General features: G+C 46.4%; 1 protein-coding gene across 1 annotated transcript in view; it reads left to right on the forward strand.

Annotated features, from left to right (window-relative positions):
• LOC135046821 (phospholipid-transporting ATPase IK-like) overlaps window positions 1-23,421 on the forward strand; it is a 1,701,102-nt gene that overhangs the window by 797,403 nt on the left and 880,278 nt on the right. The window contains exons 8-10 of the mRNA XM_063955407.1: window positions 17,359-17,429; window positions 17,827-17,909; window positions 19,534-19,692. Of these exons, the coding sequence (XP_063811477.1) occupies window positions 17,359-17,429; window positions 17,827-17,909; window positions 19,534-19,692 (313 nt within the window). The remainder of the gene's footprint in view (window positions 1-17,358; window positions 17,430-17,826; window positions 17,910-19,533; window positions 19,693-23,421) is intronic.

The raw sequence follows: 23,421 nt of genomic DNA on the forward strand, positions 1-23,421 counted from the left end.
TGCCATCATCTGAAGCAAGAAGTGGTAACGAGGTGGAATTCAACCCTCTATATGCTTCAGAGGTTGGAGGAGCAGCAAAAGGCCATTCAAGCCTATACAATTGAGCACGATATAGGAGGTGGAATGCACCTGTCTCAAGCGCAGTGGAGAATGATTTCAACGTTGTGCAAGGTTCTGATGCCCTTTGAACTTGCCACACGTGAAGTCAGTTCAGACACTGCCAGCCTGAGTCAGGTCATTCCCCTCATCAGGCTTTTGCAGAAGAAGCTGGAGACATTGAAGGAGGAGCTAACACGGAGCGATTCCGCTAGGCATGTGGGACTTGTGGATGGAGCCCTTAATTCGCTTAACAAGGATTCACGGGTGGTCAATCTGTTGAAATCAGAGCACTACATTTTGGCCACCGTGCTCGATCCTAGATTTAAAGCCTACCTTGGATCTCTCTTTCCGGCAGACACAAGTCTGCTGGGGTTGAAAGACCTGCTGGTGAGAAAATTGTCAAGTCAAGCGGAACGCGACCTGTCAACATCTCCTCCTTCACATTCTCCCGCAACTGGGGGTGCGAGGAAAAGGCTCAGAATTCCGAGCCCACCCGCTGGCGGTGATGCAGGGCAGTCTGGAGCGACTGCTGATGCTGACATCTGGTCCGGACTGAAGGACCTGACAACGATTACGGACATGTCGTCTACTGTCACTGCATATGATTCTCTCAACATTGAAAGAATGGTGGAGGATTATATGAGTGACCGCATCGAAGTAGGCACGTCACACAGTCCGTACTTATACTGGCAGGAAAAAGAGGCAATTTGGAGGCCCTTGCACAAACTGGCTTTATTCTACCTAAGTTGCCCTCCCACAAGTGTGTACTCCGAAAGAGTGTTTAGTGCCGCCGCTCACCTTGTCAGCAATCGGCGTACGAGGTTACATCCAGAAAATGTGGAGAAGATGATGTTCATTAAAATGAATTATAATCAATTCCTCCGCGGAGACATTGACCAGCAGCAATTGCCTCCACAAAGTACACAGGGAGCTGAGATGGTGGATTCCAGTGGTGACGAATTGATAATCTGTGAGGAGGGGTATGTACACGGTGATATATCGGAGGATGATGATGAGGTGGACATCTTGCCTCTGTAGAGCCAGTTTGTGCAAGGAGAGATTAATTGCTTCTTTTTTGGTGGGGGTCCAAACCAACCCGTCATATCAGTCACAGTCGTGTGGCAGACCCTGTCACTGAAATGATGGGTTGGTTAAAGTGTGCATGTCCTGTTTATACAACATAAGGGTGGGTGGGAGGGCCCAAGGACAATTCCATCTTGCACCTCCTTTTTTCTTTCATTTTTCTTTGCGTCATGTGCTGTTTGGGGAGTGTTTTTTGGAAGGGACATCCTGCGTGACACTGCAGTGACACTCCTAGATGGGCCCGGTGTTTGTGTCGGCCACTAGGGTCGCTTATCTTACTCACACAGCTACCTCATTGCGCCTCTTTTTTTCTTTGCGTCATGGGCTGTTTGGGGAGGGTTTTTTGGAAGGGACATCCTGCGTGACACTGCAGTGACACTCCTAGATGGGCCCGGTGTTTGTGTCGGCCACTAGGGTCGCTTATCTTACTCACACAGCTACCTCATTGCGCCTCTTTTTTTCTTTGCGTCATGTGCTGTTTGGGGAGGGTTTTTTGGAAGGGACATCCTGCGTGAAACTGCAGTGACACTCCTAGATGGGCCCGGTGTTTGTGTCGGCCACTAGGGTCGCTTATCTTACTCACACAGCTACCTCATTGCGCCTCTTTTTTTCTTTGCGTCATGTGCTGTTTGGGGAGGGTTTTTTGGAAGGGACATCCTGCGTGACACTGCAGTGCCACTCCTAGATGGGCCCGGTGTTTGTGTCGGCCACTAGGGTCGCTTATCTTACTCACACAGCTACCTCATTGCGCCTCTTTTTTTCTTTGCGTCATGTGCTGTTTGGGGAGGGTTTTTTGGAAGGGACATCCTGCGTGACACTGCAGTGACACTCCTAGATGGGCCCGGTGTTTGTGTCGGCCACTAGGGTCGCTTATCTTACTCACACAGCTACCTCATTGCGCCTCTTTTTTTCTTTGCGTCATGTGCTGTTTGGGGAGGGTTTTTTGGAAGGGACATCCTGCGTGACACTGCAGTGCCACTCCTAGATGGGCCCGGTGTTTGTGTCGGCCACTAGGGTCGCTTATCTTACTCACACAGCTACCTCATTGCGCCTCTTTTTTTCTTTGCGTCATGTGCTGTTTGGGGAGGGTTTTTTGGAAGGGACATCCTGCGTGACACTGCAGTGACACTCCTAGATGGGCCCGGTGTTTGTGTCGGCCACTAGGGTCGCTTATCTTACTCACACAGCTACCTCATTGCGCCTCTTTTTTTCTTTGCGTCATGTGCTGTTTGGGGAGGGTTTTTTGGAAGGGACATCCTGCGTGACACTGCAGTGCCACTCCTAGATGGGCCCGGTGTTTGTGTCGGCCACTAGGGTCGCTTATCTTACTCACACAGCTACCTCATTGCGCCTCTTTTTTTCTTTGCGTCATGTGCTGTTTGGGGAGGGTTTTTTGGAAGGGACATCCTGCGTGACACTGCAGTGACACTCCTAGATGGGCCCGGTGTTTGTGTCGGCCACTAGGGTCGCTTATCTTACTCACACAGCTACCTCATTGCGCCTCTTTTTTTCTTTGCGTCATGTGCTGTTTGGGGAGGGTTTTTTGGAAGGGACATCCTGCGTGACACTGCAGTGACACTCCTAGATGGGCCCGGTGTTTGTATCGGCCACTAGGGTCGCTTATCTTACTCACACAGCTACCTCATTGCGCCTCTTTTTTTCTTTGCGTCATGTGCTGTTTGGGGAGGGTTTTTTGGAAGGGACATCCTGCGTGACACTGCAGTGACACTCCTAGATGGGCCCGGTGTTTGTGTCGGCCACTAGGGTCGCTTATCTTACTCACACAGCTACCTCATTGCGCCTCTTTTTTCTTTGCGTCATGTGCTGTTTGGGGAGGGTTTTTTGGAAGGGACATCCTGCGTGACACTGCAGTGCCACTCCTAGATGGGCCCGGTGTTTGTGTCGGCCACTAGGGTCGCTTATCTTACTCACACAGCTACCTCATTGCGCCTCTTTTTTTCTTTGCGTCTTGTGCTGTTTGGGGAGGGTTTTTTGGAAGGGACATCCTGCGTGACACTGCAGTGACACTCCTAGATGGGCCCGGTGTTTGTGTCGGCCACTAGGGTCGCTTATCTTACTCACACAGCTACCTCATTGCGCCTCTTTTTTTCTTTGCGTCATGTGCTGTTTGGGGAGGGTTTTTTGGAAGGGACATCCTGCGTGACACTGCAGTGCCACTCCTAGATGGGCCCGGTGTTTGTGTCGGCCACTAGGGTCGCTTATCTTACTCACACAGCTACCTCATTGCGCCTCTTTTTTTCTTTGCGTCATGTGCTGTTTGGGGAGGGTTTTTTGGAAGGGACATCCTGCGTGACACTGCAGTGCCACTCCTAGATGGGCCAGGTGTTTGTGTCGGCCACTAGGGTCGCTTAGCTTAGTCATCCAGCGACCTCGGTGCAAATTTTAGGACTAAAAATAATATTGTGAGGTGTGAGGTATTCAGAATAGACTGAAAATGAGTGGAAATTATGGTTTTTGAGGTTAATAATACTTTGGGATCAAAATGACCCCCAAATTCTATGATTTAAGCTGTTTTTTAGGTTTTTTGGAAAAAAACACCCGAATCCGACAAAAAAAATTCGGTTAGGTTTTGCCAAAACGCGGTCGAACCCAAAACACGGCCGCGGAACCGAACCCAAAACCAAAACACAAAACCCGAAAAATTTCCGGCGCTCATCTCTAGTTTGAACCTCTACAGGCGGTTGAGGTCAAGTTTCTCGCGTGTAAGGCTGTCACTTTGTTGGCTTAAGCTTCTGCTAGACGTGTGTCGGAGTTGGGGTCTTTGTCATGTAGAAATCCATACTTGATCTTCCATGAAGATTGAGCTTCGGACACGTCAGCAGTTTCCTCCGAAGGTTGTGTTGGCATTTCATATCAACCAACCTGTTGTGATGACAGTTGCGACTGACTCCTCAATTTCATCAAAGTCATTAGATGTTGTAAGGGCCCTAAAAATCTATGTGAGGAGGACTGCTCGTCACAGAAAATCGGACTCTGTTTGTCCTGTATGATCCCAAGAAAATGGGGTGTCCTGCTTCTAAGCAGACGATCTCTCGCTGGATCAGTTTCACCATCCAGCATGCGTATTCTACGGCGGGATTGCCATGTCCTACGTCTGTTAAGGCCAACTCTACTCGTAAGGTGGGTTCTTCCTGGGCGGCTGCCCGGGGTGTCTCGGCTTTACAACTCTGCCAAGCAGCTACTTGGTCTGGGTCGAACACGTTTTCAAAGTTCTACAAGTTCGATACTTTGGCCTCTGAGGACCTGAAGTTTGGTCTAGCTGATCTGCAGGAGCCTCCGTGCTCTCCCTCCCATTCTGGGAGCTTTGGTACATCCCCATGGTACTAATGTGGAACCCAGCATCCTCTAGGACAGGGGTGGCCAACCAGTCAGTGACAAAGAGCCCCCCAAAAATGTGTTAAGTACGTCAAAGAGCCGTCATCGAGCCGAAGGTGCACATGCAAAAATGGGGTGTGGCCTTGTGCCTTCTAGGCCACATCCCTGGTATAAAATACTTTGAAAAAGCCAGATCCAACATAAAATACATTGAAAAAGCCACTTCCATGTAAAATAATTGTAAAAGCCAGATCCACATAAAATATATTGAAAAATCCAGATTCACATAATACACTTCAGCTCCCCCATGTCTCACTCCAACCAGCACCCTCTTGTCACTCCAATCAGCAGCCTCCTGTCACTTCAGCCAGCACCCTCCTGTCACTTCAGCCAACACCCTCCTGTCACTTCAGCCAGCACCCTCCTGTCACTTCAGCCAGCACTCTCGTGTGTCACTTCAGCTTCCCCCAATTCATGCCACTGCAGCAGCCCCTTAAGTGTCCTCTGTTTGCTGGTGGGTGTCTTATCTCTAGTATCTGGTGGCTCCCTCAGTTCTAAGTCCCCTTAGTTCTGCTGCGTGTTTTTCTGGAGAGCAGTGGTTACTGGATCTGTTGTGGTCATGTTACTGTGTGCTAGGAGCCACATTTGAAGAAAAAAAGAGCCGCATGTGGCTCAAGAGCCACAGGTTGGCCACCGCTGCTCTAGGACGTAAGAGAAAATAGGATTTTGATAACCTACTGGTAATCCTTTTCTCGTAGTCCGTAGAGGATGTTGGGCGCCCACCTAACACTTCGTTTTCCTGCTATCGTTATTTGGTTCAGTACAACTTTGTTTTATTGAAGTACTGCATTGTTACTTAGTAAGTAATGTTTCAGCGGTTGCTGAGTTTCAAGCTAGTTAGCTTGATGTGCCTTGTATGTGTGAGCTGGTATGAATCTCACCACTATCTGTGTAAAAGCCTTCTCTCGAAGATGTCCATCTCCTCGGGGCACAGTTTCTAGACTGAGCCTGGTAGGAGGGGCATAGAGGTAGGAGCCAGCCCACACTCTCAAACTCTTAAAGTGCCAATGGCTCCTGGTGGACCCGTCTATACCTCATGGTACTAATGTAGACCCCAGCATCCTTTACGGACTACGAGAAAAGGATTTACCGGTAGGTAACCAAAATCCTATTTTCTTTATGGATGCAGTGGTGCTTATCGGTACTCATGGTAGAAGGCGATTAGTAGGTCCAAAACTACTACTAAAACTAGTTGTTTTTATTAAAAAATATTTTTTTTAAATAAAAAATACATCATTTATACAACTTACGTAGGATATACTAAAAAAATTGGTAAAACTTTGACAGTGAGGGGCTCACACTCGCTAGCGGGACAGGAATGATCCACTGAATATCCAAACGGGTCCGGTACCTGATGAGGTTAAGTTAAAAAGGTAGGGGTCTTATAGTGTCTTCCTCCAGACGTGCAGAGAAGAGTCCAGCAGGCAAAGGTTCCTCCAGCCAACATGTTTCGAGAGCAGTCTCTCATTATCAAGAAGCCTTGATGGATCTATTCGGCACAAAGCAAAGACACCGCGATAGCAGACCAAAAAAGTAAGCAATTGGGCAAAGCCATGTTACACTGCAGGTGTGGCAGGTGTAACGTGCAGAGAGATTTAGATTTGGGTGGTTTATATTGTTTCTGTGCATGGTAAATACTGGCTGCTTAATTTCTACACTGTAATTTACATTCAGTTTGAAATCACCCCACCCAATTCTAACTCTCTGCACGTTATATCTGTCCCACCTGCAGTGCACATGGGGGTAATTCTGAGTTGATTGCAGCAGGAAATTTTTTAGCAGTTGGGCAAAACCATGTGCAATGCAGGGGGGTGGCAGATATAACATTTGCAGAGAGAGTTAGATTTGGGTGGGTTATTTTATTTCTGTGCAGGGTACCTACTGGCTGCTTTATTTTTACACTGCAATTTAGATTGCAGATTGAACACACCACACCCAAATCTAACTCTCCCTGCACATGTTATATCTACCCCCCCCCCCCTGCAGTGCACATGGTTTTGCCCAACTGCTAACAAAGGCCCTCATTCCGAGTTGTTTGCTCGTTATTTTTCTTCGCATCGGTGTGATTAGTCGCAAACTGCGCATGCGCAACGTTCGCAGTGCGCCTGCGCCAAGTAAATTTGCTAAAAAGTTTGGTATTTTACTTACTGCTTAACGAAGAAATTTCTTCGTTCTGGTGATTGGAGTGTGATTGACAGGAAGTGGGTGTTTCTGGGCGGAAACTGGCCGTTTTATGGGTGTGTGCGGAAAAACGCTGCCGTTTCTGGGAAAAACGGGGGAGTGGCTGGAGAAACGGGGGAGTGTCTGGCCGAACGCTGGGTGTGTTTGTGACGTCAAACCTGGAACGAAACTGACTGAACTGATCGCAGTGGCAGAGTAAGTCCCAAGCTACTCAGAAACTGCAAAGAAATTTCTAATCGCAATTCTGCTAATCTTGCGTTCGCAATTCTGCTTTGCTAAGATTCACTCCCAGTAGGCGGCGGCTTAGCGTGTGCAATGCTGCTAAAAGCAGCTAACGAGCGAACAACTCGGAATGAGGGCCAAAGTTCCTGTTGTGATCAACTCAGAATTACCCCCCTGGTTTTGTTCAATTGCTAATTTTTTTGATTTGCTAACAAACCTGGAATTAAATTGACCACCTGACTAGTGGTAGAAAACTGGCTGACAAAAGGAGACATTGGGGGTAGAGATGAGCGCCGGAAATTTTTCGGGTTTTGTGTTTTGGTTTTGGGTTCGGTTCCGCGGCCGTGTTTTGGGTTCGACCGCGTTTTGGCAAAACCTAACCGAATTTTTTTTGTCGGATTCGGGTGTGTTTTGGATTCGGGTGTTTTTTTCCAAAAAACCTAAAAAACAGCTTAAATCATAGAATTTGGGGGTCATTTTGATCCCAAAGTATTATTAACCTCAAAAACCATAATTTCCACTCATTTTCAGTCTATTCTGAATACCTCACACCTCACAATATTATTTTTAGTCCTAAAATTTGCACCGAGGTCGCTGGATGACTAAGCTAAGCGACCCTAGTGGCCGACACAAACACCTGGCCCATCTAGGAGTGGCACTGCAGTGTCACGCAGGATGTCCCTTCCAAAAAACCCTCCCCAAACAGCACATGACGCAAAGAAAAAAAGAGGCGCAATGAGGTAGCTGTGTGAGTAAGATAAGCGACCCTAGTGGCCGACACAAACACCGGGCCCATCTAGGAGTGGCACTGCAGTGTCACGCAGGATGTCCCTTCCAAAAAACCCTCCCCAAACAGCACATGACGCAAAGAAAAAAAGAGGCGCAATGAGGTAGCTGTGTGAGTAAGATAAGCGACCCTAGTGGCCGACACAAACACCGGGCCCATCTAGGAGTGTCACTGCAGTGTCACGCAGGATGTCCCTTCCAAAAAACCCTCCCCAAACAGCACATGACGCAAAGAAAAAAAGAGGCGCAATGAGGTAGCTGTGTGAGTAAGATAAGCGACCCTAGTGGCCGACACAAACACCGGGCCCATCTAGGAGTGTCACTGCAGTGTCACGCAGGATGTCCCTTCCAAAAAACCCTCCCCAAACAGCACATGACGCAAAGAAAAAAAGAGGCGCAATGAGGTAGCTGTGTGAGTAAGATAAGCGACCCTAGTGGCCGACACAAACACCGGGCCCATCTAGGAGTGTCACTGCAGTGTCACGCAGGATGTCCCTTCCAAAAAACCCTCCCCAAACAGCACATGACGCAAAGAAAAAAAGAGGCGCAATGAGGTAGCTGTGTGAGTAAGATAAGCGACCCTAGTGGCCGACACAAACACCGGGCCCATCTAGGAGTGTCACTGCAGTGTCACGCAGGATGTCCCTTCCAAAAAACCCTCCCCAAACAGCACATGACGCAAAGAAAAAAAGAGGCGCAATGAGGTAGCTGTGTGAGTAAGATAAGCGACCCTAGTGGCCGACACAAACACCGGGCCCATCTAGGAGTGTCACTGCAGTGTCACGCAGGATGTCCCTTCCAAAAAACCCTCCCCAAACAGCACATGACGCAAAAAAAAAAAAGAGGCGCAATGAGGTAGCTGTGTGAGTAAGATAAGCGACCCTAGTGGCCGACACAAACACCGGGCCCATCTAGGAGTGTCACTGCAGTGTCACGCAGGATGTCCCTTCCAAAAAACCCTCCCCGAACAGCACATGACACAAAGAAAAAAAGAGGCGCAATGAGGTAGCTGTGTGAGTAAGATAAGCGACCCTAGTGGCCGACACAAACACCGGGCCCATCTAGGAGTGTCACTGCAGTGTCACGCAGGATGTCCCTTCCAAAAAACCCTCCCCAAACAGCACATGACGCAAAGAAAAATTAAAGAAAAAAGAGGTGCAAGATGGAATTGTCCTTGGGCCCTCCCACCCACCCTTATGTTGTATAAACAGGACATGCACACTTTAACCAACCCATCATTTCAGTGACAGGGTCTGCCACACGACTGTGAATGATATGACGGGTTGGTTTGGACCCCCACCAAAAAAGAAGCAATTAATCTCTCCTTGCACAAACTGGCTCTACAGAGGCAAGATGTCCACCTCATCATCATCCTCCGATATATCACCGTGTACATCCCCCTCCTCACAGATTATCAATTCGTCCCCACTGGAATCCACCATCTCAGCTCCCTGTGTACTTTGTGGAGGCAATTGCTGCTGGTCAATGTCTCCGCAGAGGAATTGATTATAATTCATTTTAATGAACATCATCTTCTCCACATTTTCTGGATGTAACCTCGTACGCCGATTGCTGACAAGGTGAGCGGCGGCACTAAACACTCTTTCGGAGTACACACTTGTGGGAGGGCAACTTAGGTAGAATAAAGCCAGTTTGTGCAAGGGCCTCCAAATTGCCTCTTTTTCCTGCCAGTATAAGTACGGACTGTGTGACGTGCCTACTTGGATGCGGTCACTCATATAATCCTCCACCATTCTTTCAATGTTGAGAGAATCATATGCAGTGACAGTAGACGACATGTCCGTAATCGTTGTCAGGTCCTTCAGTCCGGACCAGATGTCAGCATCAGCAGTCGCTCCAGACTGCCCTGCATCACCGCCAGCGGGTGGGCTCGGAATTCTGAGCCTTTTCCTCGCACCCCCAGTTGCGGGAGAATGTGAAGGAGGAGATGTTGACAGGTCGCGTTCCGCTTGACTTGACAATTTTCTCTCCAGCAGGTCTTTCAACCCCAGCAGACTTGTGTCTGCCGGAAAGAGAGATCCAAGGTAGGCTTTAAATCTAGGATCGAGCACGGTGGCCAAAATGTAGTGCTCTGATTTCAACAGATTGACTACCCGTGAATCCTTGTTAAGCGAATTAAGGGCTCCATCCACAAGTCCCACATGCCTAGCGGAATCGCTCCGTGTTAGCTCCTCCTTCAATGTCTCCAGCTTCTTCTGCAAAAGCCTGATGAGGGGAATGACCTGACTCAGGCTGGCAGTGTCTGAACTGACTTCACGTGTGGCAAGTTCAAAGGGCATCAGAACCTTGCACAACGTTGAAATCATTCTCCACTGCGCTTGAGACAGGTGCATTCCACCTCCTATATCGTGCTCAATTGTATAGGCTTGAATGGCCTTTTGCTGCTCCTCCAACCTCTGAAGCATATAGAGGGTTGAATTCCACCTCGTTACCACTTCTTGCTTCAGATGATGGCAGGGCAGGTTCAGTAGTTTTTGGTGGTGCTCCAGTCTTCTGTACGTGGTGCCTGTACGCCGAAAGTGTCCCGCAATTCTTCTGGCCACCGACAGCATCTTTTGCACGCCCCTGTTGTTTTTTAAAAAATTCTGCACCACCAAATTTAAGGTATGTGCAAAACATGGGACGTGCTGGAATTTGCCCATATTTAATGCACACACAATATTGCTGGCGTTGTCCGATGCCACAAATCCACAGGAGAGTCCAATTGGGGTAAGCCATTCCGCGATGATCTTCCTCAGTTGCCGTAAGAGGTTTTCAGCTGTGTGCGTATTCTGGAAACCGGTGATACAAAGCGTAGCCTGCCTAGGAAAGAGTTGGCGTTTGCGAGATGCTGCTACTGGTGCCGCCGCTGCTGTTCTTGCGGCGGGAGTCCATACATCTACCCAGTGGGCTGTCACAGTCATATAGTCCTGACCCTGCCCTGCTCCACTTGTCCACATGTCCGTGGTTAAGTGGACATTGGGTACAGCTGCATTTTTTAGGACACTGGTGACTCTTTTTCTGAGGTCTGTGTACATTTTCGGTATCGCCTGCCTAGAGAAATGGAACCTAGATGGTATTTGGTACCGGGGACACAGTACCTCCAACAAGTCTCTAGTTGGCTCTGCAGTAATGATGGATACCGGAACCACGTTTCTCACCACCCAGGATGCCAAGGCCTCAGTTATCCGCTTTGCAGTAGGATGACTGCTGTGATATTTCATCTTCCTCGCAAAGGACTGTTGAACAGTCAATTGCTTACTGGAAGTAGTACAAGTGGGTTTACGACTTCCCCTCTGGGATGACCATCGACTCCCAGCAGCAACAACAGCAGCGCCAGCAGCAGTAGGCGTTACACGCAAGGATGCATCGGAGGAATCCCAGGCAGGAGAGGACTCGTCAGAATTGCCAGTGACATGGCCTGCAGGACTATTGGCATTCCTGGGGAAGGAGGAAATTGACACTGAGGGAGTTGGTGGGGTGGTTTGCGTGAGCTTGGTTACAAGAGGAAGGGATTTACTGGTCAGTGGACTGCTTCCGCTGTCGCCCAAAGTTTTTGAACTTGTCACTGACTTATTATGAATGCGCTGCAGGTGACGTATAAGGGAGGATGTTCCGAGGTGGTTAACGTCCTTACCCCTACTTATTACAGCTTGACAAAGGCAACACACGGCTTGACACCTGTTGTCCGCTTTTCTGTTGAAATACCTCCACACTGAAGAGCTGATTTTTTTGGTATTTTCACCAGGCATGTCAACGGCCATATTCCTCCCACGGACAACAGGTGTCTCCCCGGGTGCCTGACTTAAACAAACCACCTCACCATCAGAATCCTCCTGGTCAATTTCCTCCCCAGCGCCAGCAACACCCATATCCTCCTCATCCTGGTGTACTTCAACACTGACATCTTCAATCTGACTATCAGGAACTGGACTGCGGGTGCTCCTTCCAGCACTTGCAGGGGGCATGCAAATGGTGGAAGGCGCATGCTCTTCACCTCCAGTGTTGGAAAGGTCAGGCATCGCAACCGACACAATTGGACTCTCCTTGTGGATTTGGGATTTCGAAGAACGCACAGTTCTTTGCGGTGCTTTTGCCAGCTTGAGTCTTTTCAGTTTTCTAGCGAGAGGCTGAGTGCTTCCATCCTCATGTGAAGCTGAACCACTAGCCATGAACATAGGCCAGGGCCTCAGCCGTTCCTTGCCACTCCGTGTGGTAAATGGCATATTGGCAAGTTTACGCTTCTCCTCCGACAATTTTATTTTAGGTTTTGGAGTCCTTTTTTTACTGATATTTGGTGTTTTGGATTTGACATGCTCTGTACTATGACATTGGGCATCGGCCTTGGCAGACGATGTTGCTGGCATTTCATCGTCTCGGCCATGACTAGTGGCAGCAGCTTCAGCACGAGGTGGAAGTGGATCTTGATCTTTCCCTAATTTTGGAACCTCAACATTTTTGTTCTCCATATTTTAATAGGCACAACTAAAAGGCACCTCAGGTAAACAATGGAGATGGATGGATACTAGTATACAATTATGGATGGACTGCCGAGTGCCGACACAGAGGTAGCTACAGCCGTGGACTACCGTACTGTACTGTGTCTGCTGCTAATATAGACTGGATGATAATGAGATGTAGTATGTATAAAGAAGAAAGAAAAAAAAAACCACGGGTAGGTGGTATACAATTATGGATGGACTGCCGAGTGCCGACACAGAGGTAGCTACAGCCGTGGACTACCGTACTGTACTGTGTCTGCTGCTAATATAGACTGGATGATAATGAGATGTAGTATGTATGTATAAAGAAGAAAGAAAAAAAAAACCACGGGTAGGTGGTATACAATTATGGATGGACTGCCGAGTGCCGACACAGAGGTAGCTACAGCCGTGAACTACCGTACTGTGTCTGCTGCTAATATAGACTGGTTGATAATGAGATGTAGTATGTATAAAGAAGAAAGAAAAAAAAACCACGGGTAGGTGGTATACAATTATGGATGGACTGCCGAGTGCCGACACAGAGGTAGCTACAGCCGTGGACTACCGTACTGTACTGTGTCTGCTGCTAATATAGACTGGATGATAATGAGATGTAGTATGTATAAAGAAGAAAGAAAAAAAAACCCACGGGTAGGTGGTATACAATTATGGATGGACTGCCGAGTGCCGACACAGAGGTAGCTACAGCCGTGGACTACCGTACTGTACTGTGTCTGCTGCTAATATAGACTGGTTGATAATGAGAAGTAGTATGTATAAAGAAGAAAGAAAAAAAAAACCACGGGTAGGTGGTATACAATTATGGATGGACTGCCGAGTGCAGAGTGCCGACACAGAGGTAGCTACAGCCGTGGACTACCGTACTGTACTGTGTCTGCTGCTAATATAGACTGGATGATAATGAGATGTAGTATGTATAAAGAAGAAAGAAAAAAAAAACCACGGGTAGGTGGTATACAATTATGGATGGACTGCCGAGTGCCGACACAGAGGTAGCTACAGCCGTGGACTACCGTACTGTACTGTGTCTGCTGCTAATATAGACTGGATGATAATGAGATGTAGTATGTATGTATAAAGAAGAAAGAAAAAAAAAACCACGGGTAGGTGGTATACAATTATGGATGGACTGCCGAGTGCCGACACAGAGGTAGCTACAGCCGTGAACTACCGTACTGTGTCTGCTGCTAATATAGACTGGTTGATAATGAGATGTAGTATGTATAAAGAAGAAAGAAAAAAAAAACCACGGGTAGGTGGTATACAATTATGGATGGACTGCCGAGTGCCGACACAGAGGTAGCTACAGCCGTGGACTACCGTACTGTACTGTGTCTGCTGCTAATATAGACTGGATGATAATGAGATGTAGTATGTATAAAGAAGAAAGAAAAAAAAAACCACGGGTAGGTGGTATACAATTATGGATGGACTGCCGAGTGCCGACACAGAGGTAGCTACAGCCGTGAACTACCGTACTGTGTCTGCTGCTAGTATAGACTGGATGATAAATAATGATATAAAAAATATATATATATATCACTACTGCAGCCGGACAGGTATATATTATATAATGACGGACCTGCTGGACACTGTCTGTCAGCAGAATGAGTTTTTTAATTTTTATAGAATAAAAAAACACCACACAAGTCACATGACGAGTGTACTTTTTCAGGCAGACATTCAATCACAATATACTATACTGGTGGTCAGTGTGGTCAGGTCACTGGTCACAGTGGTCAGTCACACTGGCAGTGGCACTCTGGCAGCAAAAGTGTGCACTGTTTAATATGTACTCCTGGCTCCTGCTATAACCTATAACTGCTCCCCAGTCTCCCCCACAATTAAGCTGTGTGAGCACAGTCAGATATTATACATAGATGATGCAGCACACTGGGCTGAGCACAGATATGGTATGTGAGTGTGACTGAGTCACTGTGTATCGTTTTTTTCAGGCAGAGAACAAGAACAGAACGGATTATTAAATAATAATAAATTATAAAACTGCACTGGTGGTCAGGTCACTGGTCATCAGTCACTAGTATAACTCCTCCTAAGCTCCAGTAAGTAAATGAAGTGTCTCACTCTCACTCTCCTATCTATTTTAATTTCTAAACGGAGAGGACGCCAGCCACGTCCTCTCCCTATCAATATCAATGCACGTGTGAAAATGGCCGCGACGCGCGGCTCCTTATATAGAATCCGAGTCTCGCGATAGAATCCGAGCCTCGCGAGAATCCGACAGCGTGATGATGACGTTCGGGCGCGCTCGGGTTAACCGAGCAAGGCGGGAAGATCCGAGTCGCTCGGACCCGTGTAAAAAAACATGAAGTTCGGGCGGGTTCGGATTCAGAGAAACCGAACCCGCTCATCTCTAATTGGGGGTCATTCCGAGTTGATCGTAGCTGTGCTAAATTTAGCACAGCTACGATCGTAAACTCAGACATGCGGGTGGACGCCCAGCACAGGGCTAGTCCGCCCCACATGTCAGTGCCGCCGCCGCCTTGGAAAAATACAAAAGCATGGCACAGCGGCGATGCCTTTGTAGTTGAGAAGTAACTCCCGGCCAGCGCAGCTCCTGCGGCTGGCCGGGAGTTGGTTGTCTCTCCCGCTGGCCACATCGGCCCGCCCCCCCCACAGGTCCGGCCATGCCTGCATTGGCCGGACCTCTGCCCCTAAACAGCGGCTTAACGCCGCCGTTCAGCCCCCTCCCGCCTATCGACCGCCTCTGTCTCAGAGGCGATCGCTAGGTAACGAAAGCTGCGGCACCGGCACACGCGCAGTTCCAACCAGATCGCTGCGCTGCGACAAACTGCAGCGTGCGATCGGGTCAGAATGACCCCCATTATCCAGTTTTTGCTTTAGGTTTAAGATACAGTTTATGTGAGGTAGATAAAGCTTTCAACTTGGCAGCTTCCAGTTATGAATGTAAATAACCCCTATCAGTTTGAGAAGCATCTGATCAATCTGTGTTGCATCTGTTACAGTACTTCACAACTCATAATTCTCTTAATTTTAAAAAATTTGGAGACAGGTAATCTTTTTTTCATAGAGATTGGACTATGGCTCTTTGCATGTAAAAGAGTGTTCCTAGGTTTTTAAAAAATACTTGTCTGAAGTTGCTGATCCTTCTTTTATAGCAGAAAATCCAAATAATGTACAGAGGTTTCACTACATTCATAAGTAAAGTTTATTGTGTCATCCATCATGTTGACAATCTGGGACTCCATTACATCCGGACCTGGTCTTCAAAGTTTCCTTTGGTGCCTGTTCAGATCATCAGTATGTCACCAATGAGCGAGTACACAACAGAAAGGGTGTAGTATGGTATGCCGGCGCTCGGGCTCCCGGCGACCAGCATACCCGACCGCCGGCATACCGACACCGTGGCGAGCGCAAAGGAGCCCCTTGCGGGCTCGCTGCGCTCGCCACGCTACGTGCACGGTGGCACGCGTAGCGCGCCACACTATTTTATTCTCCCTCCAGGGGGGTCGTGGACCCCCACGAGGGAGAATAGTTGTCGGTATGCCGGGTGTCGGGATTCCGTCGACGGTATACTGTGCGCCAGGATCCCGACATTCGGCATACAGAAGACCACCCCAACAGAAACGTTATGGTAAAAGCTGAATTCCATAAGAAATATTTATTTTCAACCACAAACATGTATGCATTGCATAGGCAAATGTGGGAAGGGGGGGGGGGTTCCGGTTGTCTGGAAACCCCCTTCCTCTTGGCAACTAGCTCAAATTATGACAACAGCAGCAATGGTATATACTGTAATACGATTACTAGAGCTGTTGCCACAACTTGCAGTTTAAAGGACAGAGCAGAGCAGCTTCTTAATCAGCAGAGTCCTTAATCAGTGCACTGGACCAGAGAGTAGCAACCAGGATGAAGAGACAGGAGCCTTACCATGAGGTGGGAGAATGTGTGCTTAGAAAGTGCTTTACTGGTTCTATAATATTTGTGTATTTATTTCTTATGGTATGTTTAACCTTTTCCTAAGCACTTATTTATATTATTTAAATGTGTGATATTGCCTATACTAAGACCGTCTACGGTGTTACAGTATTAAAATGTATTCTATACAGTATCCAGTGTATAAAAAGACCAATGTTTACATTAATGTCTAAGGTCGTTATGAGGTTCTTCTACTGCTCCCCCAGACTCTTGCACTTGCTCCAATGTTCCACAGAGTGGGAGATTGTGAACTGCATTTGGAAACCCCCCTCTAGAAATCCTGCATTTGCCACTGCATTGGTGCAGGTGCTACGTTGGAACCAATTGCACAATAATTGCATATTATTTACAGTTAAAATAAAGTTTCTGGTCAGGGTTTTTCTAAAAGTAGAAGGAAAAAAGACCATTGTACAGTAGTTGACATTATCCATTAGTAACTCTTAAACTGCCATTAACCCCTGCATGTGGGGTATATTGGTGTATAAATAAACTAATGATGCCCACACAGCACAGGAGACATTTATCAGGTAGATAAATGGTTGACAGGCAGCGCTGTTGAGGAGTTGGGGAGGGGGGTGGGGTGAGGCCTACATTTATGGAAAAGGGCATGTTTTCTGGGAGGGGAGATCCAAGGGTCTTCGTGTATCCACGCAAACACCCTGGCCTCGCAGACTCCACTGGTCAGCTGCGTAAGCTGAGACTAACTAAGCTGGCTGTCTGTATGAACATCGTGATTGATGATAGTGATATTGGATCCCAACTTGCAGTGTCTGTCACAGTGCAGGGATTGCAGCTACATGCATGAGGCGTCTGTTCTACTGTTCCTCCTTCAAATCGTGCGGAAATTCAAAGTTGCTTACAAGTTGCTTTGTATTTCCATCCATCTCTTAATCAGGCCCATAGTCATTTTAAAGCCTCAAAATCATCTTGAGTTAAGTTTTAAACTGCATTTAATACGCTTATCAAACTCCAGTTACTGTAGTTTCCGAGACATGAGTGGAACATTTAACAGAAGAGTTGTGTGTTTGTGGGTCAAATGTGGGTTTAAACAGCTGATCTGAAGAATTCAAAACTGGACATTCCGGTAATTGGCAAAGTGAATGTAACATATTTTTCTTGTTTACAGGCGGACATGTTACTGTTGTACAGTACAGAACCAAATAGTCTGTGTTATGTAGAAACTACAGGCATTGATGGGTACAGTATATGTTTCTCTCAAAATGTAGTGAATAACAAATTTGTGCACCATATAGTTTAAACTAAAAGCTTATGTAAAAACTGTCCAAACCTCTGGTTTATTACACATTAATATAAGAAAAATGTGTGTAACTGTGGCTAACTGGATGCAGGCCGCTCTCTTATACATGTCATAATTATGGGCTACCTCCGCTGATTAATTGCTCTAAATATTACCAATAAATATTTTACCAATGACCTGTTGGTGTCCTATGTAATCTATAGGTATCATAAATCATTTACTCTCATAAGCATATAATTTATTTATCAGTTATGCTTAAACCATACTAAGATACTGTATCTATTACGTTAGCATATTAATTATATCCTCACCTCATATACTGCATCTTCTTGGCAGAGAGACTAACCTCAAGTATCGTCAGTCCCTGGTGGATACACACTGTGCCCTCCATACTGAACAAGCTTTAGCAGAATTTGATGGTGAGTAACTGTTTCATATGCAATTTATTGGATGTAGCACTACAGCAAATATCTGTAATACTTGGTAGTTAGAAAATATGATCATTAGCAAATAATTGACATGTAGTTAGTATTATTTGCAATTTATCTATTAAGTGTGTAGTAACATAATTAACATAAATAAAAAATAGCCATTGCAGACAGGATCGGTATGAGATCCTGGCCAGAATGCCATCAGAGGGGCGAGCAGGCATGCTGCAGGCACGCTGATTCGCTTCGCTCACCACAGGTTCTATTCTCCCTATATGGGTGTCGTGGACACCCACAGAGGGAGAATCACCAACCTCGCTGGTATTCCGTAGTCAGGATTGTATCCCTGTTGGGATTATGGCATTGGTATTGCAACCTGACTGGCGGTATTTTAAACGCATACCTTGCAGTCCATGACCCAGGGGTATAAGGGGTCTGAGAGCAGGAGACTGTTTACTACGCCTTGAAGATAGATAGTGGAGAGTGATAACGTATTAATAATTAGCTACTAATTGGCATGTTACAGGCTGTGTTTGAAAAATGGCAGTCAGAAGCTGATTGGTTGGTAGTTTATCTCTCTCCATGGCTTAGTAAATAGACACCTATGGCCCTAAGGCAGTGATGGCCATACTTTTGTGAGCTACCAACGTTAATGCTTTCAAACATTGCAAAATGTGTAGCACTACGAAAAATAAACAATTTTTACAGATGCAGGGGATATAAAGCTGAGATCTCCCCCATTTTGTGTCAAATTAATACAAAAGTGGTAACTCATTTAATGTGGTAGGTTGCCTTCTTTATAAAATGGTAGGCCTTGTTGGGCTACCATACTCTTCCTACACATAGCAAGTGTTTAAACCAAGACAGCCAAAATGTCAAGTTCAGAATTTATTTTGGTCAAAACCTCTACATAGAATCTTGCTTTTTACTATTTTGTATACATGAATTATTGATGCATCAGCTACACCAAAAAATATTTTTTTGTGTGGTGTTTATAAGAATAAAAAAGGTTACTGTACGGTAGTTTTTGAAATTTCAATAAAAACTTTTTTGGTCAAGTTGCTGAAATTATCTTTGACATGAATGATTAAAAAGACCAATGCTATTTTCAAAAAATACACAAAGTCTTCTAAAAAAAACATGGCATACTGTAGTTTGTCTGGGTATTACATAGAAAAATCATTGATATTAATGTTGGACTGTGATGAGAACAATTGTGAAAAAAAAGCCTTCAACCCATGGGTGAGAGAACCCTCAACAGCCAAAGAGGTTTTATATATTTAAATCGCTCTCTCTTTCGAAGTCCACAAATTAGGACTGTCATGACAAAATTGTGACACTTTGTAGATGTGACAAAAGCGTTACAAGGTTGGTAGCTTTTGATATTTTCATTTCATACTTATTTTATCTGTTACTTCCATATTGGCTTACTCTGTACTCTACCTTTATTGACCTTCTAAACTACAGCATTGATTATAATGATAGCGCCATTTATAATTTGCCATTTACCCTAGTTTCTCCTCTTGAATTTCATTATGTTGGTAATTTAATAATAACAAATGAAATTAATTTATTCTTTATAGTTTTGTTGCTTTAATGAGGATTAAAATTACAGGTTTGATAACCTGTGAATTGCCAAATGCCCGGTTACACAACTTTGTTGGAATCTTGGACTGGAAAGGCAAAAAGTATCCCCTCAGTAATGACAACATTCTCCTGAGAGACTGCAGAATCCGCAACACTGCCACATGTTATGGCCTTGTAATTTATGCAGGTTTGTACTAACAGTGCACCTAGCTGCAAGTAATACATATAATACCATTTTTGTTTATCTGAAAATACTACAATTAAAAGATTATTTATTTATTGATCAAATCATTACTAGTGTATATAATATGGTTTCAAAATGTTAACCACTTGATAACTGCACTTAAGCTGGATACACACTGGGCGATATATCGGCCATTCAATTGAACAGACAATATATTGCGAGCATGTCGGCAGGTGTGTACCAGCGATATGTCTGTGAACAATGTCGTTCAGAGACATAATGTATTGCGTTGAGTATGCACCACGACCGTTGACCATCCATACACTTGTTTCAGAGGCCGCCGGTGACAGGCATCACAGCTGGGCAGGCACATGTAATGCCCACCCAGTTGTGATGTCAAGCTCAATACATCGGGACGCGGATTGGTACGTGTGTATGGACTTACCAATTGCCAGATAGGTCAGTGGATCAGCTGAAAGTCCAATCCGCTGTCCAAGTGTGTACCCATCTTTACTCCACAGCAAGATAAATGGGGGAAAATACTACAAAATAAAAATATACAAATAAGGCCTTTTTGTTCCCACAAAAACTTAACTTTGACAAAGTACAAATTGCTTCCAGAAATGCACATCCTTTTCAGACTGATAGTTTAATTTACAATAATGATATGTAAAAATAAGAATTTACTTACCGATAATTCTATTTCTCGTAGTCCGTAGTGGATGCTGGGGACTCCGTAAGGACCATGGGGAATAGCGGCTCCGCAGGAGACTGGGCACATCTAAAGAAAGCTTTAGGACTATGTGGTGTGCACTGGCTCCTCCCCCTATGACCCTCCTCCAAGCCTCAGTTAGGATACTGTGCCCGGACGAGCGTACACAATAAGGAAGGATTTTGAATCCCGGGTAAGACTCATACCAGCCACACCCATCACACCGTACAACTTGTGATCTGAACCCAATTAACAGCATGATAACAGAGGAGCCTCTAGAAAAGATGGCTCACTACAGCAATAACCCGATTTTTTGGTAACAATAACTATGTACCAGTATTGCAGACAATCCGCACTTGGGATGGGCGCCCAGCATCCACTACGGACTACGAGAAATAGAATTATCGGTAAGTAAATTCTTATTTTCTCTAACGTCCTAAGTGGATGCTGGGGACTCCGTAAGGACCATGGGGATTATACCAAAGCTCCCAAACGGGCGGGAGAGTGCGGATGACTCTGCAGCACCAAATGAGAGAACTCCAGGTCCTCCTCAGCCAGGGTATCAATTTTGTAGAATTTTACAAACGTATTTGCTCCTGACCAAGTAGCTGCTCGGCAAAGTTGTAGAGCCGAGACCCCTCGGGCAGCCGCCCAAGATGAGCCCACCTTCCTTGTGGAATGGGCTTTTACAGATATTGGCTGTGGCAGGCCTGCCACAGAATGTGCAAGCTGAATTGTACTACAATTCCAACGAGCAATAGTCTGCTTAGAAGCAGGAGCACCCAGCTTGTTGGGTGCATACAGGATAAACAGCGAGTCAGATTTCCTGACTCCAGCCGTCCTGGAAACATATATTTTTAGGGCCCTGACTACGTCCAGCAACTTGGAGTCCTCCAAGGCCGCAGGCACCACAATAGGTTGGTTCAGGTGAAACGCTGAAACCACCTTAGGGAGAAACTGAGGACGAGTCCTCAATTCCGCCCTGTCCGAATGGAAAATCAGATAAGGGCTTTTACAGGATAAAGCCGCCAAATCTGACACGCGCCTGGCCCAGGCCAGGGCCAACAGCATGACCACATTCCATGTGAGATATTTTAACTCCACAGATTTAAGTGGTTCAAACCCATGTGACTTTTGGAACCCAAAAACTACATTGAGATCCCAAAGTGCCACTGAAGGCACAAAAGGAGGCTGTATATGCAGTACCCCTTTTACAAACGTCTGAACTTCAGGAACTGAAGCGAGTTCTTTTTGGAAGAAAATTGACAGGGCCGAAATTTGAACCTTAATGGACCCCAATTTCAGGCACATAGACACTCCTGTTTGCAGGAAATGTAGGAAACGACCCAGTTGAATTTCCTCCGTCGGGCCTTACTGGCCTCGCACCACGCAACATATTTTTGCCAAATGCGGTGATAATGTTTTGCGGTTACATCCTTCCTGGCTTTGATCAGGATAGGGATGACTTCATCCGGAATGCCTTTTCAGGATCCGGCGTTCAACCGCCATGCCGTCAAACGCAGCCGCAGTAAGTCTTGGAACAGACAGGGTCCTTGCTGGAGCAGGTCCCTTCTTAGAGGTAGAGGCCACGGATCCTCCGTGAGCATCTCTTGAAGTTCCGGTTACCAAGTCCTTCTTGGCCAATCCGGAGCCACGAATATAGTGCTTACTCCTCTCCATCTTATCAATCTCAGTACCTTGGGTATGAGAGGCAGAGGAGAGAACACATACACTGACTGGTACACCCACGGTGTTACCAGAACGTCTACAGCTATTGCCTGAGGGTCCCTTGACCTGGCGCAATACCTGTTGAGTTTTTCCCAACGGTTTATAATCATGTGGAAAACTTCTGGGTGAAGTCCCCACTCTCCCGGGTGGAGGTCGTGCTGAGGCAGTCTGCTTCCCAGTTGTCCACTCCCGGAATGAATACTGCTGACAGTGCTATCACATGATTTTCCGCCCAGCGAAGAATCCTTGCAGCTTCTGCCATTGCCCTCCTGCTTCTTGTGCCACCCTGTCTGTTTACGTGGGTGACTGCCGTGATGTTGTCCGACTGGATCAACACCGGCTGACCTTGAAGCAGAGGTCTTGCTAAGCTTAGAGCATTGTAAATGGCCCTTAGCTTCAGGATATTTATGTGAAGTGATGTCTCCAGACTTGACCATAAGCCCTGGATATTCCTTCCCTGTGTGACTGCTCCCCAGCCTCGCAGGCTGGCATCCGTGGTCACCAGGACCCAGTCCTGAATGCCGAATCTGCGGCCCTCTAGAAGATGAGCACTCTGCAACCACCACAGGAGGGACACCCTTGTCCTTGGTGACAGGGTTATCCGCTGATGCATCTGAAGATGCGACCCGGACAATTTGTCCAGCAGGTCCCACTGGAAAGTTCTTGCGTGGAATCTGCCGAATGGGATTGCTTCGTAGGAAGCCACCATTTTACCCAGAACCCTTGTGCCTTGATGCACTGAGACTTGGCTTGGTTTTAGGAGGTTCCTGACTAGCTCGGATAACTCCCTGGCTTTCTCCTCCGGGAGAAAAGCCTTTTTCTGGACTGTGTCCAGGATCATCCCTAGGAACAGAAGACAAGTCGTCGGAACCAGCTGCGATTTTGGAATATTGAGAATCCAATCGTGCTGCCGCAACACTACCTGAAATAGTGCTACACCGACCTCCAACTGTTCCCTGGATCTTACCCTTATCAGGGAATCGTCCAAGTAAAGGATAACTAAAATTCCCTTCCTTAGAAGGAATATCATCATTTCGGCCATTACCTTGGTAAAGACCCGGGGTGCCGTGGACCATCCCTACGGCAGCGTCTGAACTGATAGTGAAAGTTCTGTACCATAAACCTGAGGTACCCTTGATGAGAAGGGTAAATTCTTGACATGAAGGTAAGCATCCTTGATGTCCCAAGACATCATGTAGTCCCCTTCTTCCAGGTTCGCAATCACTGCTCTGAGTGACTCAATCTTGAATTTGAACCTCTGTATGTAAGTGTTCAAAGATTTTAGATTTAGA

The sequence above is a fragment of the Pseudophryne corroboree genome, chromosome 1 (assembly GCF_028390025.1).
Source record: "Pseudophryne corroboree isolate aPseCor3 chromosome 1, aPseCor3.hap2, whole genome shotgun sequence".
Classification (NCBI taxonomy): domain Eukaryota; kingdom Metazoa; phylum Chordata; class Amphibia; order Anura; family Myobatrachidae; genus Pseudophryne; species Pseudophryne corroboree.